Source organism: Phoenix dactylifera, chromosome 2 (genome assembly GCF_051530095.1).
Source record: "Phoenix dactylifera cultivar Ajwa chromosome 2, Ajwa_hap1_PhDact_Kaust_v1.1, whole genome shotgun sequence".
In the NCBI taxonomy this organism is placed as follows: domain Eukaryota; kingdom Viridiplantae; phylum Streptophyta; class Magnoliopsida; order Arecales; family Arecaceae; genus Phoenix; species Phoenix dactylifera.
The window spans coordinates 51687873-51706366 of record NC_143191.1 but is presented as its reverse complement, the minus strand read 5'-3'; the positions used below and the strand labels follow the sequence as shown (position 1 = coordinate 51706366).

At 40.9% G+C, this 18494-nt stretch overlaps 1 protein-coding gene and 1 long non-coding RNA gene across 2 annotated transcripts; both read right to left on the bottom strand.

Annotated features, from left to right (window-relative positions):
- LOC103699462 (uncharacterized) lies at window positions 1-12531 on the bottom strand. Its single transcript, XM_089928405.1, has 2 exons — window positions 10293-12531; window positions 1-2325 (listed from the first exon to the last, which is right to left on the bottom strand). Exons 1-2 carry the CDS (start codon window positions 12440-12442, stop codon window positions 144-146), a joined length of 4332 nt encoding a protein of 1443 aa, XP_089784531.1. The 5' UTR covers window positions 12443-12531; the 3' UTR covers window positions 1-143.
- Window positions 5285-10017, bottom strand: LOC103724022 (uncharacterized). Its single transcript, XR_016399547.1, has 3 exons — window positions 9878-10017; window positions 6794-6865; window positions 5285-5418 (listed from the first exon to the last, which is right to left on the bottom strand). It is a non-coding gene; the product is annotated as an uncharacterized LOC103724022 (long non-coding RNA).
- Window positions 12532-18494: the final 5963 nt, after the last annotated feature.

The window sequence follows — 18494 nt, the reverse complement described above, 5'->3', positions numbered from 1 at the left end:
TGGATATGTGGAATCAGCTATTTTTTCTCCATCTGTCAAGCATTATATCATTCTATTCCTGAAATTGCAAGAAGATTCTCAAAAAGAATGGTGACTCATCAGCTTGGATTACAATAAAAAAGGCATTAGAAGACTGCTTGGAGCTAATCCTTAATCTCAGTGCCAGGAACACAACAATTTCTTCTTATATCTGATCCTGTGTCGATCACTGAACTTGTGCAAGTCACTTCACAAAGTGACATCCCCCTCTCTTCCATCTCTTGCTGCAAAGCAAGTGCCTTTCTTTTATATCCAAATTTTTTGTAGGAATCAATCAGTACACTGTACACACCCCTATCAGGAGCCAGATTGTTTTGCAACATCTTCTGATATAAAGTATCAAGTTCATACATTCTTCCATCCTTGCCCAAACGACTTATTAATGCATGATATGTAGCTAAGGTGGGTTTGAGGCCTAACTTCTCCATCTTTTCATAGAGTTCCATTGCCTTCTCCGTACTGCTAACTTTGCAAAATGCGGAGATTAGAGTACCATATGTTATCACATCAGGGCTCAGACCTTCATTTCTTAATTGCGACGCCAAGTCTTCAGCTTCAGATAGGAATCCTTCGCAACAGAGGCCTTTTATTAGAGAATTATAAGTTACAATACTCAGAGAAATCCCTCTCCTCTTCATGTCCCCAATCAATTCGCTGGCACGTTGGAAGTTGCCCACTCTACCATTTGCATCGATGAGCATATTGTAGATTTGCACACTGGGTTGAATATCTCCGGCTACCAAGTCTTGGAAGAGGGCTTCTGCTTCAGCAATTTTGTGCTTCTTACACAAGCCATTCAACAGAGAACCATAAGACACAACATTTGGTTTGATCCCCATCTTCTCTTGCATCTCCTTAATAATTCCAGAGCACCTTTCAAATTGGCCAGCTCGCCCATAGGCATCGATGAGAGAATTGTATATCTCTACAGTTGGGAACACTCCCTTCTCCACCATCTCGTTCACCACCTCCTCTGCCTCGGCCATCCTCCCTAATTTGCACAATCCATTTATCAGCGAACTGTAAGTGATGAAATCGGACTTCAACCCAAGTGACTCCATCCGTCTCAGTGCAGAGAAGGCCCCCTCCAAGTCCCCAACCCGGCAGTAGCCATCAACTATCGTAGTATACATCACACTTGCTGGAATTAAACCCTTTTCTGTCAACCTCTCCAAGATCTCTTCGGCCTTGGAAACCTTCCCGTCCTTGCAAAGCCCATTCAACAAAATACTGCACGTGTAGGCTTCAATCTGCACACCCTTTTTCATCGATTCATCGAGCAAAGCAAGCGATGACTCCACATTCCCACATCTTGAATGCCCATCAAATAGAACACTGTAACTGAACCCATCAGGCACAAGCCCATCGGCCTCCATCTCTTCCAACAACTGTCTGGTTTCGTCCATGCGGCGAGCACCACAGAGCCCAGCAAGCAGGGAATTGTACGTGATGAGGTTTGGCTTCAAACCAGAAGCCCGTATCCTGTCCCGGATCTCAAAAGCAGAATCCAAGTCCCCAGCTTTACAATACCCATCAATCATCATGTTATATGTGACAATAGTTGGCGAGATTTCCCTCTCCACCATTTCATCAAACAGCTTCTGTGCATCTCCAGTTCGCCGCTCCCTCCACAAACCAGAGATGAGAACATTGTACGTGAAAGCGTCGGGCTTTCTTCGATCAACTCGCTCCATCCGGTCCAATAGCTCCAGAGCTCCATCGACATCGCCGGATTTTACAGCAGACTGGATGGCTTTGTTGTAGGCCGGGGTATCAGGGGAAATTCCGCAGGAAACGATCAAGGAGAAGAGATGCCGGGCATCCGAGTACCTCCGAGCGGAGACTAGGGCTTCGAGCAGTAGCTTGCCGTAGTAGACGGAGGGAAACCGTCGCCGGCCCTCGGGGATGGCGGAGAGGAGGTCGATGGCGGCGTCGGGGAGTTTGAGGTCGGCGCAGGCAGCGACAAGGACGCTTGCGACGGAAGGGGAGGGGGAGAGGGCTCGGAAGAGGTGGAAGGGGGAAGGGAATACATCTTTGTGGGAGAGGATTAGGGTTTTAGCGAGGGGTAGGGCGGACTCGAAGCGGCCGCGGCGGATGAGCGCTCGGAGCTTCTTCACGAGATTCTCCGGTCCTCCGCCACCGCTGCCGTCGACGTCTTCTGCTCGTTCGGTGTCTTTTCCTTCTTCGATGTTCGTGGAAACGGAGGACAGAGGTCTTCGGAAAGGGGAGGATGGGGGAGTTCGGATCCCGTCGACGGCGAGGCGAACGCGCTTCGCCATATCCTTGCTTTACGCGGGAGCAGGGGTTTTAGAGAGGTCTACATTTTTTTATTAAAAAAAAATAATCAAAATACAGTCAGACCCTCTTATTTAAAAATATTAAAAAAATACTACGAAGATGCCTTCTCAGTTTAGATTAGTTTCAATTAGCACCCTCTAATTTAAAAAAGTTTTAAAATGGTTCGATATGGTCTTGAGCTCAGGGCCGGCCCGAGCCTTAGGCGACTGAGGCGGTTGCCTAAGGCCCCGGGCCAACGGAAGGCCCCCGGAAGGTGAAGAGAGAGAGAGAGAGAGAGAGAGAGAGAGAGAGGGAGGGACCGTGACCAAAAGGAAGCAAAGGCCCCATATAAAATGGGATGAGCTGGCTACGAGTCTTCCCCCTTGATGGAAGGGAGGTGGAGAGTTTCTTGGCCTGCAGAGGGGAAATTTAGGAAGTTGGGGACTGTAGTTTTGTTTTGGATGGAGAGAGAGAGAGAGAGAGGAGGGATTTGGTTGGCTTGATACACGCCTGAAGCCACTCTTACCTTTCATCCCTTCTCTTGTTTGGTTTTGGTCTTGGTTTTCCTTCCCTCACATTACTCCTGATCCAGCTGGGCCATCAGGAAGAAAGGGGGATTGGAAATGGACTTCTTGGAGGGTGGAGATTCTTTTAATTTTCTCCTCTTGGTTTCTTCTCCCCACTTGGGTGGTAGAGAGAGAAGGAGGGAGGGGGTTGAATGGCTGCTGTGCTGTGAGTCAATTTCCCATAATGCCCTTACTTTCTCTTATAGAGAAGCTCCTGGAGAAATTCTTTTCTTTACCTTGACCATGAAGTGCCATGGGATGACCTTTTCCTATTCCGCTCTTGCTTGACATGATAAACAAAATTGCCAAGCATTATCTCAGTTATTTAATCAGTTTTATGGCCCTTCTTTTAGGATAATTACTTTTCTGCATTTCCATTCAAAAATAATATTAAATTAAAAAGATTTCTGGCCTATCTTTATTAGATTCATGTACCTTTGTTGAAATAGTGTACTTGATAGCTATCCATTTTCATATCATTTTTTTAATATTTTATATTTATTAAAAAAATTTATTATTAAAAAAAAGGTCTCATTCATTGGATTCGCCTTAGGCCCCCAAATGTATTGGGCCGCCCCTGCTTGAGCTACAATAATAATTCAATGCTGTTAAGATGTTATCATAAAAAACAATTTTACAACATTGCAATAATTTATTTATCAAATAATGCCTTCTTCTCCTCTTTTCTAAATGCTGCTGCCATTCTCATTCCTCCTTTTCCATCATCTTTTCTAACATCTCCTCCTTCTCTCCAATCTCGTTATCATCCTCATCCTTTCTCTTCATCCCTTCTCTCCATCTAATGTGGTTCGAGCCCTCCCCACTCTACTTCTCATCCCTCCTTTCTGCTAACCTTCGTTTCCCCTCTCCTCTCTCCTATATTGCGGATCTCCTCTTCTTTGTTGTTATCTTTTAGCTCAATTCATAAATTTTATAGAATTTTGAGCCTAATCATCCAAACATATTCTAAACCGGTAAGTTTCTTCTACTCTTTTCCATCCAAGCTCTTTGTACAGATACGAAGGTGCTCTTCTTTGGGTCAGGTAGACTGGATGGTCGTAATACGAGAGGGAGCTTCTAAACTTTCCAAAGTTGAGGAATCTTCGGAGGAGATCGTTTGACTTTGGAGGCTATTGACCCTGGATTTGAGTTTTTCATTTTGCTGCCATCTTTTCTTGCCCCCTTTGTATTGTATTTGCTTCCTGTACGTGGTCTTCTTTTTTTTTTTCAGTAAATAGGTGGCTCTGCCTCCTTTCATCAGTAAATGAAAAAATAAACAAATAAATTCTGATGGGACAAAGAATCACATTAGGTAAACCGTGTAACATAAAGGCCAAGTTAACAAATTTTAAACTAGAGGACCTCGGACAAAGTCGAGAGGTGAAGCGTGAACTTTTATCTTGGACCTCGGACAAAGTTCAGGACGATATTGGTATCCTAGGTACCCCTACCTCCTGGCTTTATCAAAGTGAACTTCGATGGCTGTGTAGCAGTGGACGGAAGTTGTAGAGATGTGGGATTTGTCATCAAGGATCACAACGCCAGACTTGTGGCGGCAGGTAGGCGAAGGATTTTTGACTCGTCAGTGGTGACCACTGAGCTTCGGGTGGCTTGGGAGGGTGTCTCCTATGCGAGGCGGGTAATGGGTGCGGGTTGCATCCTCCTCAAGGGAGACTCGACCACGGTGAGGGGGGGTGCTCAGTTGAGGATCGACCGTTGCTCGACGATATTCATAGGGCATTAGGGGAGGCTGACTTCTAGCAGGTCATGCACGTATATCGGGAGACGAACGATGCTACAGATTAGGTTGCTTTCTTCGCAGCTCATCACTCAGAAGGCTTTTTCTGAATAGACTATGGGGTTGTGGCTATGCCTTTGCGTAGCATTTTGTTTTTAGATTTTGTTGGCCGTCTTCACACTCGTCAGGTGTGAGCCGCCGATTTACCAAAAAAAAAAGCGTAAATTTTTTTTTTTTTTTAAGGAAGCACTTATACCAGTCGAAGGTGAGAAATCCCTCCCATGCATTGTTGAGTAAAAGGACACCATTGGGTCCAAACTCCTTGAAGCTACTCCCATACAAATTAAGCATATGTGCATTCAAATAATGTGAGGACCCATATAATGTGAGGACCCATGCAAAGGTATGTTTAGTTCCACATCGATTATTCGCCAAGTAGATCTTAGATATTTATATAAGATCAACAAATCGAAATAATACCTTTCGACTAGCCATTTTAGGTAAGATCCTAAATTATTACAAATGGTATTAAACAGGCGGATCAAGAGTTAACCCTACGCTTCAAAAATGACACTTGCAGTGTAACCCTTTCAGTAAAGAGCAATGATACTAGTTTACCTACAAAAAAAAAGTGGATGACTTGGCTCAAGTCATGCAGCTAATCCCACGGACCTGGGCGCAGGACGAGCTGCAACAATTTAGGCTCTTCCGTGCAGGTTGCTGTCCAGCCATGGGCGTCCAAATATGGGCGCTGGCCAACCCCTACAATGGGACCTATAGTGTAGGTTGAGTTGCACCCTGTCAAATAGACCCATAGATAATTTAGTTTGCCAATAACCAGAAATAAATCTCAATAAAATCTATCTAAAATAATTTAATAAGACGGATCTTTTTTTTTTTGGCAGAACAAACAATTTCTTGATATCCCATGAAGATAGACAGCTTGGCTCTAATGATGAAATTTGGCATATACTGAATCCTAGAGTGACCCAATCAGCTTATATTTCAAACGCATGCATCAATATCAACAGCTAGAAATCCCAACATTCTCCTAGGGATGATTCTGGTTTCTTGGAGTAAGAAAACTTTTTATATAAATAGCTTTCAACTGGAACCTACCCTCTATTGCTCAATATCAAATTCTTAAAAGGAAAGAAGCGTGTTAGAACAGACCTAAAAGGTCAAAGTCCGAGAGCATGAAATTAATTCATCTGATTTTAGCTCCTGATTGTTTCTTTTTTTTTTTTTTGATACAGCGGTACCTCACGCTCTACACGCATGAGTACACTCATAAGAGTCATAAAAAAGAAGACAGAGAGGAAGGAATAGAATCGAAACTCTTTCACAGAAATTCTCCTGAATGGTATGCCGCGAAGGAGGTACCTCCTGATTGTTTCTAAGATTACTACTCTATTTAAGCTTATGCAACGTTTTGGTATTTCTCTCGCTCCTCGGATCAACAAAGCAGAAATGTTTTCGTCTTTGATAAATTATAAGATAGAAGGCCAAAACAAAGGCAGTCCAATATTGCTTGCTATCTAAATCTTCCAATATTTTCACATAAGAGCTTCACAAAGAGTCAGATTGATGCACCTAGACAAGCACCATCATGCTGCTGCCTCCATGATCCGCACCAATTTTGGGGTTAGATAGGTACGGTTGACATGTCCATTCTGAATTATTCGCTGCTATGCATGAGATTGAAGAAAATACATGCGCAGATTGCAGCAATTTAGCAGAGGATGGTGGCATCCAGAGCTATTACGCGAGTAACATGTATTCTGTTTGCAGAACAAGATAATTACCAATAAAATATCCTTAGTTTACAAATAGTACTCTTACATAAGATTTTAGAGATAGAAAGTTTGCATTGACAGAGAGAAAAATGGCATCAAAAGTTTGTTTTCCTTTGAACTTGTATAAATAAATTGAAAAATAATGCAGACCTGTCCAACAATAACATCAATAAAGTGAATTTCTACTAAAGCTATGAAGTTTACGGTTTAAAACGACCGCTTCATGCCCTTCTTTAAAGTAATTGAAAAGTTTGATTTATATTTACAGCATTAAATGTTACAAGCCATGCTACAATATATATATATATATATATATATATATATATATATATATATATATATATATATATATATATATATATATATATATTGCCAACCTGTTAGATGTCGCCATAAGAAATTTTGGTTGAAGAGAATGCTCATAAGTAGATTCCAGTCACCATTGGTTCCTGCAATCATTTTCAGAGATATAGATTAGTGCAGGCTAGAGAAGAGCCTAGGATTTGATTATACCAGGACTCAGAACTTTGCTGGAAAACAGAATAGCATATCAATCATTCAGTCAAACGCTGGGTGCACCGACTGAGCACCTCCTCCAACAGTTCCTTCTGCTTCATGGCTGCACCAAAAAAGAACACGAGTAACAAAAATTTCGTACCATGAAATTTCCTGTATGATTTAACTAACTCAGGATTTGTCTGAAGTTTCACTCTCCTTAAACTTGTCCGTCCTTGCAGAGAAACAGTGCATTGCAACAGTAGCTGTCACTAATTCTTAGATGGCAAACTTAAACAACCCTTGGATAAACATGACCTAGTTTGTCATAGAACTTGGAGACTCAAGTTTACATCTCAATCATGGATGTTTAAGAATATTCCTGTGTAACTGCATGACAACAATCAGAGAGAGCCCAACTATTTGCCTCGGTGGCACCTCATTATGGGCATGGCTAGTACCTTAAAAAAAGTGTGGGACTATTAAAAGAATCAATAAAATTGATTTTTCTATTTCAATCTTTTCAAACAAAACGCCCAGAAGCTAATTTAAGAAGAATCATAACTTAAACAGTCATTCCTCAAGACAACAAACCTGAACAGCTGTCTCAAAATCTCCAGAGAGAGGATGTAAGTTCAAAGTTTATCTTCAACTGGTGGTTGGTTACTTTATCATCCTATAAATCAATACAATGTTGTCGGATTCCTAGAAAAGATTGGAGGAAAAAGACAAAGATACCTGCATTATATGATTCTTATTTTTAAAAAAGTGTTCTATTAGCGAAATTTGAATTTTAACTATCCTGAGATGAAACACATATGCCTATCAATCTGATGCATCTAATAGTGAAAATTGAATAAATTTGCCTAATGGTTGGTTTTAATTCTGAAAATGGCAAAGATTATCTGTTTACCTGGTAATTGTATGTCCTTGTTTTTTCTGCATGAGCACCGGTGTCAACCTACAATTTTCTAATACACGCACACGCACACACACACACACACACATATATATTTGCAAATGCATCTGGTACTTAAAAATTCCTCATAATGAATATACCATGTGAATGTGAAAAGGCTTGCATATCACTGCTATGGTTCTTACCCAAAACAACAGCATCATGTGATTGCGTGCAACTTCTTTCAACCATGCTCAGAAAAAAGTACTCAACTAAAGCAATCCAAATAATCATATTTTATTATATTTCTTAAAGGTTAATGGCCATCATAAAAGAAAGCATCTCAACTTCATTCAACAAAGCTCTGAAAGAACTAAAAGTAAACCAATCTAACTGATCATATATTATTACATTGGGAAGGTTAACTGGCATGTCAAAAGAAAACAATAAAAATAAAGCTACGAGAAAACCAGTAAAAAAGGAAAACCACAACAATTTATGAACTATCGACCTTTTTTCTCTTGTTGGTACACGGCCTTTGTCTACTTGAGACACTTTCTAAATAGAAGTTCAAGTAGTAACCTACAGTATACGTATAAATGGTGAACTACAGCTTTAAATTTTGACTGTTCTTAATGTCAAGTTTCAAAAATTGGGGGGTTGTTTGGCTGTCAGGTTCTACTAAAATAGATCTGCACAAATTATAAATTTTATGAGTTTTATTTAAATGCTTATTTGATTGCTTTTACAAACAAAAACCCCTTGGATTCAGTTTACCATCTGGTGGAGCCAAATCAGTTTCAGTTTCAGCATTTTGACAGTTTTGGTGGCGCCAATTTTGGCAAGATCAACCACAAAATAACAAGAAACTAAGGGAAAAATAATAGAAAATATAACACAAAAACAGATAAGCAAATGAGGAGAATACATATTGTTTTCCTTCAATTAATTAGGGCTCATATATTTCTCAATGTAACAAATAAAAAAAATATAATGATAAGACTAAATCTAAATGTCTATTACCATAAACCAAATAGGTGCGGACTATAAATCATCTGTATATAAACATAGTGGACAAAAGGAAGTCCATAGATTCCCTAAAACTTGCAATAAAATGATTCTTTTGATTCTTTTGATGGCCTGATGATTTTTATATTCCTCGAAAAAAATGCTTTACTATCAAATCTAATAACTCTTTTGATGGCCTGATTCCTAATATATATTGCGAATGGTTTGAAGTTTCACCTAATGTGAAGTATTCAACTAGTCTACCTCACATCTAAGAATCACTAATTAGATAGGCTTCAAGTTGGTAGGAACATAAGTTGAAACATTTCATGCTTATACCAACATAATACACATTTATAAGCAAAGCTTTGGTCCATAGATTTATTTCATTGTTGTATTCAATTAGCAGTAACATATATATTTATAGCAAGCATTTTTCAATTACTAAATTCTGTATATAGAAAGGAAACTGCACATTATCTGTTACTTAGAATAAGGTTTTTTTAACTTTGCTTTCCTATAATAACATGTTGGCAGGTAAAGCATTTTGTTCCCCCTGCCTTCATCTTATACAGGTATATGCTCAAAAAACTTAACTATAAATTATCTAGGAAATGTTCAAAATATGTGCGGTACTTCCAAGACCAGCTAATATATAACAATGCATGACAAGAAACAATTCAATAATGCTTGAAGAACCTTTTAAAAGCAACACAGATATACAGAATTATCACTTCAATTACCTATAAATGATAATGAAAGAAGTAGGAGCAAATTACATGTTTCCTTAATGGTTAAAAGTAAACCTTGATGGAGTTGTATATTCATTCTGATCGAATAGAATAGCAAATAATTAGTTATAGTAGAAGAAGAAAAGTGTCATTCAGGTGCATAAATTAACTTACAGAAAATAAGAATGAAACAAGGAAACTACTCCTGCATAACATCTCAAACCATTGAGTTCGAAAAACATATAACATGGATATAGAAGAGACCTGTCACATGTAAATAAAATAAAAAGCATTTCAATTTTTAGAAAATCTAAATTGCAGAGTCATACCTGTTCCTCAGGAGATTCACTGAGTACACGAAGCATATCTCTCCTCCATAAACTGGGCAGCTCATACACCAGAATTCAGATTTCTTCAGTCATATTCTCCCTTTCATTTCATCATTAGGTGGCTCCACTTATTGCATTCAGACCTCAAATCTTTTGTTGACCAAACATCTGCGATAAATAAGGGGCCAAAAGAGACTCTTCACCATATCCCTGCATAAAGCATACTTTTTTCCTGGATATGTGGAATCAGCTATTTTCTGTCCATGTCTGTCTAGCACGATATCATTCTATTCTTGACATTGCAATAAGATTCTCAAGAAGAAAAAAGGTGCTTCATCAGCTTGGATTACCATATTACAAGCACTGCCTGGGGCTAGTCCTCAACCCAAATACCGGGAAGACAACGATTTCTCCTTATATCTGACCTTCTGTACACATGTCGATCACTGAACTAGTGCATGTCACCTCATAAAGGGATAGCCCCCTCTCTTCCATCTCTTGCTGCAAAGCAAGTGCTTTTCTTTCATCTCCATGTTTTATGTACAAATTAATTAGTAAACTGTATACACCCCTATCAGGAGCCAGATTGTTGTGCAACATCTTCTGATATAAAGTATCAAGTTCATACATTCTTCCATCCTTGCCCAAACGACTTATTAGTGAATGATATGTAGCTAAGGTTGGTTTGATGCCTAACTTCTCCATCTCTTGATAGATTTCCATTGCCTTCTTCGTATTGCTAACATTGCAATATGCTGAGATTAGAGTACCATATGTAATCACGTCAGGATTCAGACCTTCATCTCTTAATTGAAATGCCAAGTCTTCAGCTTCAGATAGGAATCCTTCACCACAGAGACATTTTATTAAAGAATTATAAGTTACGATGCTCAGAGAAATCCCTCTCCTCTTCATGTCCTCAAACAATTCACTGGCACGCTTGAGATTGCCCAGTTTACCATTTCCATCAATGAGCATATTGTAGATTTGCACATTGGGTTGAATATCTCTGGCTACCATGTCTTGGAAGAGGGCTTCTGCTTCAGCGAGCTTGCGCTTCTTACACAAGCCATTAACCAGAGAACCATAGGACACAGCATTCGGTTTGATCCCCATCTCTTGCATCTCATTAATAATTCCAGAACACCTTTCAAATTTGCCAGCTCTTCCATAGGCATCGATGAGAGAATTGTAGGTCTCCACACTTGGGAACACCCCCTTCTCCACCATCTCCTTCACCATCTCCTCTGCCTCAGCCATCCTCCCTAATTTGCACTGTCCATTTATCAGTGAATTGTAAGTGATAAAGTCAGACTTCAGCCCAAGTGACTCCATCCGCCTCATGGCAGAGAAAGCCGATTCCATATCCCCAACTCGGCAGTAGCCATCAACTATCGTATTATAAATCACACTTGTTGGAACTAAACCCTTTTCTGTCAACCTCGCTAAGACCTCTTCGGCTTTCGAAACCTTCCCGTCCTTGCAAAGCCCATTCAGCAAAATACTGCATGTGTAGGCTTTAATCTGGACACCCTTTTTCATCGATTCATCAAACAAAGTAAGCGATGACTCCACACTCCCACATCTTGAATGGCCATCAAATAGAATACTGTACGTGAACCCATCAGGCACAAGCCCATCAGCCTCCATCTCTTCCAACAACTGTTTAGTCTTGTCCATGCGGTGAGCATGAAAGAGCCCAGAAAGCAGTGAATTGTACGTGATGAGGTTCGGCTTCAAACCAGAAGTCCGTATCCTGTCCCGGGTCTCAAGAGCAGAATCCAAGTCCCCAGCTTTACAAAATCCATCAATCATCATGTTATATGTGACAATAGTCGGTGTGATTTCCCTCTGCACCATTTCATCAAACAGCTTATGGGCATCCCCAGCTCGCCGCTCCCTCCACAAACCAGAAATTAGAACATTGTACGTGAAAGCGTCGGGCTTTCTTCGATCAATTCGCTCCATCCGGTCCAATAGCTCCAGAGCTCCATCGACATCGCCTGATTTCACTGCAGATTGGATGGCTTTGTTGTAGGCCGGGGTATCAGGGGAAATTCCGCAGGTAACGATCAAGGAAAAGAGATGCCGGGCATCGGAGTACCTCCGAGCGGAGACCAGGGTTTCGAGCAGAAGCTTGCCGTAATAGAGGGAAGGGAACCGGCGCCGGCCCTCAGGGACGGCGGAAAGGAGGTCGAGGCCTGCGTCGGGGAGGTTGAGGTCGGCGCAGGCGGCGACGAGGAGGGTGGCAGCGGAGGGGGAGCTGGAGAGCGCTCGGAAGAGGTGGAAGGGGGAAGGGAATTCCTCTCTGTGGGAGAGGATTAAGGTTTTGGCGAGGGGTAGGGCGGACTCGAAGCTGCCGCGGCGGATGAGAGCTCCGAGCTTCTTCACGAGATTCTCCGGTCCTCCTCCTCCTCCTCCGCCGCCGCCGCCGCCACCGACTTGGGCTCCTTCGATGTCTTTCTCTTGTTTGGGGTTCGTGGGATCGGAGGAGAGGGGTCGCTGGAAAGGGGTGGTTGGGGGATTTCGGGCTCGGTGGGCGGCAAGGCGAAGGATCTTCGCCATGTCCCAGACTCCCAGTACGCAGTGGCAGGAGCTCTACAGGGCTCTCGTTACGTGCCCGCAACGGGGACTGGATCAAGTTATGCTTGCGAAACGGTTCACGTTGTACGTGCCAAATCAACAATTGCATGAAGTGGTCAAATCAGCAATTATAGGCTTGATGATTTCTTTTGCTCATGCATGATGAGTGCCCAAAACATTTCCCTTTTAGATTATATCAAGTTTAGCAAAGAGGTTGGATTTAAATGGAAAGAGAATATCATTCGGGAGAGAGACTCAGCCTCTTGATTATGTGCCTTAGGAAGGAAGGGCAGAAGGAGGTGGAGCATCCGCTTCTAGACGACATTCGTCGGATGCTACGAGAGTACCGGACTTTCCAGATCAGACATGTCCTTCGGAAGACGAACCAGACTGCTGACTGGATCGCCTTTTTCGCTGCGTACCATTCGGAAGAGTTTCTCTGGACTCAGCAGTCTTTAGTATCCTTTGCTTTGTGTAGGTTGCTAGATTTTGATGGAGCTGGCTGTGCTTATGCTAGAGTAGTGTGAGTAGCCGATTCACCAAAAAAAAATAGAAAGAGAATTTAAACTATGATCTGTAATTTTTTTTGGTACAACGGCTGCTTACATCCTACGGGTGTGAATGGAGCCAACAAAATCAGAAAAACAAGAAGCTACATAAAGGCTTCAACACAGACATGTAGTCCGTTTAGATAAATTCTCTAGCAACCCAGTTAGTGACACCATTTGTCTCTCTGTAAACATACGTAATCTGGTAGGAATCACACTTTTCTAATAGACCGCGGATGTCATGGATCTGCAACTTTTTTCCATCAGCATCTTCCTGACCTCGGACCACTCTTTTTCACCTACTAAAATCCACATTCCTCCAAGGTGTGTGCATCCCTTGCTGCCTCAATGTATGCATATAAATATCATCTACTCTTATCAAAAGATTAGTTAATATGGAAGACTTCAGGACTACCATCCATAGAAGTTTCTAATCCTTTTAAAGCACATATTCATGAACAAGTTTTCTGATGAACAATTTATGGAAGCTTGCTACTTCAAATAACAAAGAATTTTTTCTTCTATAAGGCACAAGCATTCCTACTATTATATAGTTCATTAACTACAGATCACAAGCTTGTGAAAGTATATTAAAATTCTTGATCTTTGCAGCTGCGAGATGGATGCCTAATTGGTTTTTCTATTCTTTTATTACTAAAGTACTCCACCTAATATACTTTTTGATTGAACTTGACCTATCCTTTCTATTCAAATGCGGCCAGCAACTCTCCTTCCACAGATGTTTATGCGTCGTTTTGTTAATAGTTGGTTGGAATACATTACACATCTAGAAGCGGCCCATTATATTTGGAGGCCTAAGGCCGTTTTGTCTTTGCAGCTTTTTCTACAGTGAGCCGGCCTAAGACGAACTTACAGATGGGCCTTTTTTCTTTTCTATTTTGTTTTTAAGATCTTTCCTGCGGTAGGTGTTCTTTAGGCCAGGGCCTTAAGCGATCGTCTCAGTTGCCTAAGAGTTGGACCGGCTCTGCACACATCTCGGATTGCATACAGTGTGATAGTGCACACGTTATTCATTTTCTCATTGCATGCCAATGCACCAAAATTACGTTGTTCATTTTATGAATCATCGTGGCAATACAAAAATGCTTGCTGCTATTTCATGAGCATAACCTTATGAGCACATGGTGAACATATGCTCCCTCATAAGGCAATAAATACATTAGTTACAATGGATGAAAATATGAAGTTATATTTACTTGGTGACATGCCATCTTATAATTTACCACAGATGATACCATAGGCTCTTCTAAGTCCAGCCAGTCCACTATTTCTATCAAAAGGTATTATAATTAAATCTACATGCAATTTAGGTGAAGATTAACTGTATGTAGCATCACCCCCGAATAATACCCTCTAGATATGGACTCCAAAAGACAATCTAAACTATATTCTTTTTATATCTTTTAAAACCCACCATCTATCTCAAAGGAATTTTTTCAAGATCGATTATAGCATCCTTTGCAGCCTCAAACCATATATATGAATCATGACTCCGATCTTCTGTTTTCTGAAACAAATGTGGCTGGAATTTTTCTTTCTCGGCTCTCAAAGTAGCTTGGGGGAGGGTAGGCTCATTGGATTGAATTAGCGTGGTTCGATTTTACCAGGAGCATACGGCATTACCTGTCGAATAAGCGGTGAATCACGGCATGATATACTAGAAATGGGATATTAAAGACCACCCTTCATAAAAGTTTCTAAATTTATCTTTTAGGGCACATATTCATGAATCGATTTATGGGAATTAGCTAGTTACTCAAAAAAAAAAAAAAAGTTTTCTTTTTGTAGGACAAGTTTGTCCCATTTTTTTATACTATTATCTAGACATAACAAGCTCATAATTCCAGGCAGAAGATGGATGTCGATGTGGATTTACTATCCTTATATTAATAAAGTAGTTTACCTAACATGCTTTTTGGTTCAACCAACAAGACTTAACCTACATTTTCTGGTTAAGTGCAAGTCAGCATCTAATTGGACAGATGCTTATGTATCGTTTCTTAGTGGTTGGTTAGAGAGTAGGAGAAGAGAGAAAAAGGAGAGAGAGAATTGCAGACCAAAGAGGCGCTCGTAAACAGTCTCTATTAAAGGTGTTGTTATCGGACTCATATTTTCATGCCTGCCGACGCTGCTTAGAAGCGTCGGCAAATTTTGGCATCGGAGCCAAAATTATCGATGCCTCTATCTAGTGTCGGCATGATATGTTGGTATTCACAATCTGCGAAAACTAATAAATCTCCACAGAACCATCACTCCCACTTAAGAAGATTGTCCCCTGTTAGGATCTAGTTCTGAAGAGCAAGCCACGCAAAGAAGATAACTTCCATGGGTATTGGAACTTCCCATAGATGGTTAGCAATAAGATCACGGGTGCTGGAGTTGATGAGAAACTTATAATAGAATTTTAGCGAAGAATGCCATCCAGTGTTTTCAATTCTAAATGTTACCAAGCAACTAAAGCCATCCACCGAGTCTAGCATCTCAGCAAGATTGGTGGTTTTTCTTTGTTCGGCCAGATACCTAAGCTGTTCGGTGCTAACTAACTAGTCCAATGCTCTATTAACAGTTTAACATCCTCTCCATTGAAAGAGAGATGAGGAATAATGTCGAAGAGAGAAGCACATCAGATGGTCTATCCATCCATCTAAAAAAGTACAGGCTTGTATTTAGCCCCATATTAGTTATTTGCTGAAAAGATTTTGAATATTTATAAAATTCGAAAAATATTTTTTGCTAGCTTTTTTGGACAAGATCTTGAATTGTGACAAATGATATAAGAGTGAGTTCGGTCAACGATCCATGTGGAACATAGAACACTGTAGTATATCGATCACAGGCTGCATGGTGCTTATGATTAAACTTGAATAGATTTGAACCTTTAGTTTTGAAAGAACTCGATATTATATCGGCTCTAAAATAAGTATTAAATCCAACTTCAAATAGGCCACAGATGATTTTTATGCTTAACATCTAAATCCTGCTGTAGGATTGGGACTCTTGTTAACCCTCAGATTAACATGACACACCCATGTCCCATCCCGAAAAGGACTGGGATTTGATTTTTTTTTCCTTTTATTTTTTTGGTTGCAACGGCCCTAGTCACAGATCCTACTTTTTTTAATTCAGTAAGTCACTAATGCTGGAATAAATTTGTGAAAGAGTAATTAAAGTTGGATAGGATGGCGAATGTATGAAACTACCAGCAAAAATATTAGAGCCCTTGTAATTAATGATCACAAGGGGAAGATGGAATAGGAAAAGGCAGGAACCAAGAAGACGTAAGGAGAGCTAGAAGCTAATTAAACAAGAGTGTAGCCTTCGAGCGCGTATGAGAGGGAGAGAGCGAGAGAAAAATTATAGCAGTCTTTGACGTTTCTCACCATGCTTTCCTGCATTAACTAGGGAGGGCAAGAGTTTAAAATCATAAAGGCAGGCACGCATATAGACACCACTTCTTTTTTTTAATTTAGGAGAAGGGCAACCGTCATTCCTACTAATACAATAAAACCTATGTTGATCCTACAAAAAGCACAAAAATGGTGGATGACTAAAGAAAGCATGTACCCTTGTCTTTAAATGAAATGAAGACTAGCAAATTAGAACATACATTGCTGCTAGGCTCCACTCTCTTGATACAACGGTTAATTGGTGGATCCCATCTAGGTATAGGTGATGCTAGAATAACCAGAGCAGGCTTGTAGTTCTCATAAAGCTAGCCGCTAGAGTGCTGTACAACAAAAATGGCGATTCAATCAGCCGTACTATTCGCCTCACGATAAGTATGAGTAACTTGGACAACCACACAGTCCTTCACGAGATATCTGATGTCCTGTAGCAGTAGGTGCTTGTCCCCTGCTCTCATATAGTCGTGGATCCACCTGATCACAGTAGCTGAGTCTCCTTCTAGGTGGATGCACTCCACCCCCAATCTAACCTGCGTATAAGTGATCTTTTTCCGAGCAGCTCTGAGCTCAGCTCTAGAAATAGAAATATCATAGAGTTGGGTCCTCCTGCAATGATTAGTTTGGAATTGGCGACTCTAATCACAAATCTAGCACCTCCTCGATCTTCCTCCTCAAGCACACTCTCGTCGAAGTTCACCTTGAGAAAGCTCGAGGATGGGGGCTCCCAGAAGACGAGAATCGTCTAAGTCGCTCCAAAAGCTAAGTAGGGGCTCTAGATGTCCCTAGCTGTCCTAGATACTCTGCAAGCCTGAGTCTACGTAAACTCCTCTCCTAGCAGCCACAGTCTGCAAGCTCTACCATTGTCTCTCAAAGGTTTTGGCATTCATGTCCAGCCATGTGTGATATGCAATATAGGCAGCAATGACACCCCCATACCCTATGATCAGTCTATTGGTGGATCCCTCTGGTAATCAAGGAAAGATAAATTCGAGATCGGAGACCGTAAAAAATCCTAGTTGCCACCTGCCACCCCATCACACAAGCCGCTCTCAAGCAATTGAATAGCACATGCTCAATAGTCTCCTGTTCTCCCCTACACTTGTGACTAGTGGGGTGGATGCTTCCACCCCATCTGCTCTCTTCTCGTTGGAATGCAACCTCGCACCACCTTCCAAAGGAATAAAGCGATTCGGGGTGAACATTGAGCCTCCAAAACCAGCCACTATCCTGCGACCGAGGTGCCTCAACTCTGTATAACTTCCTAAGGTTATTAGCTCTCACTCTAGATCTACAGGTTGAGCTCTAGGTCCTATTGTCGGGTCCTCCCCTCCGAGGCACCGAATGGCTAGGATTCGCTTCGCTAATTGATCCCAAAAAAAAAGCCGGACATGTATCATATCTCATATTATCTCGTCTGGCCTGAATAGGTCACACACTCTAAGACCCGAGCTTTTCACATCAACTATGGTAGGCTATATTCGAATAGGAATATCCGACACTCAGAGATCATTGACCACATCGATCGACTAACCATCTCCAACTGAGTTTTTTTTTATTTTTTGGTATAATGGCACCTCATCCTACTCTATTGTAGGACATGCCAACAGAATCAGAGACTAGAATCTGACTTAGAAGCGAGGGAGGAGCCCCCAAACACACACACGCGTACACACACACACACACGGTGTATGTGAACATCATGAAGTAAGCATGACTGGTTGAGTTTATGCGAGAAAAAGTACTAATGGTTGTAATCTTTTCATCTAGCAAATATATTCTTACTAATGGATATTTGATAAAACATAATAAATAATAGAATTTAAATATATTAAAAATTCAAGACAATAAAAGAATTTTTTTACGCAATGCTTTGAGATGATGGGGATACGGCAAAATCTCAGCATTTCGAGGCCACACTAGAAAAGATGTGATGTTTCGAGATCCAAAAAAGAAAAGAGAACAAATATTTAATTTGTATCAAGTCTGACAAATCAATCGATAATCCAATAGGGCAGGACATGTATCGTAGTAGAAATTAGATGTTACATTGCACGCAGGATG

Coding starts and splice junctions, on each gene's coding strand:
- LOC103699462 (XM_089928405.1), bottom strand. CDS start 12,442: ATGGCGAAGATCCTTCGCCTTGCCGCCCACCGAGCCCGAAATCCCCCA. Junction 2,326..10,292: donor TGTACAGAAGGTCAGATATA/AGGAGAAATCGT, acceptor TCCCGCGTAAAG/CAAGGATATGGCGAAGCGCG.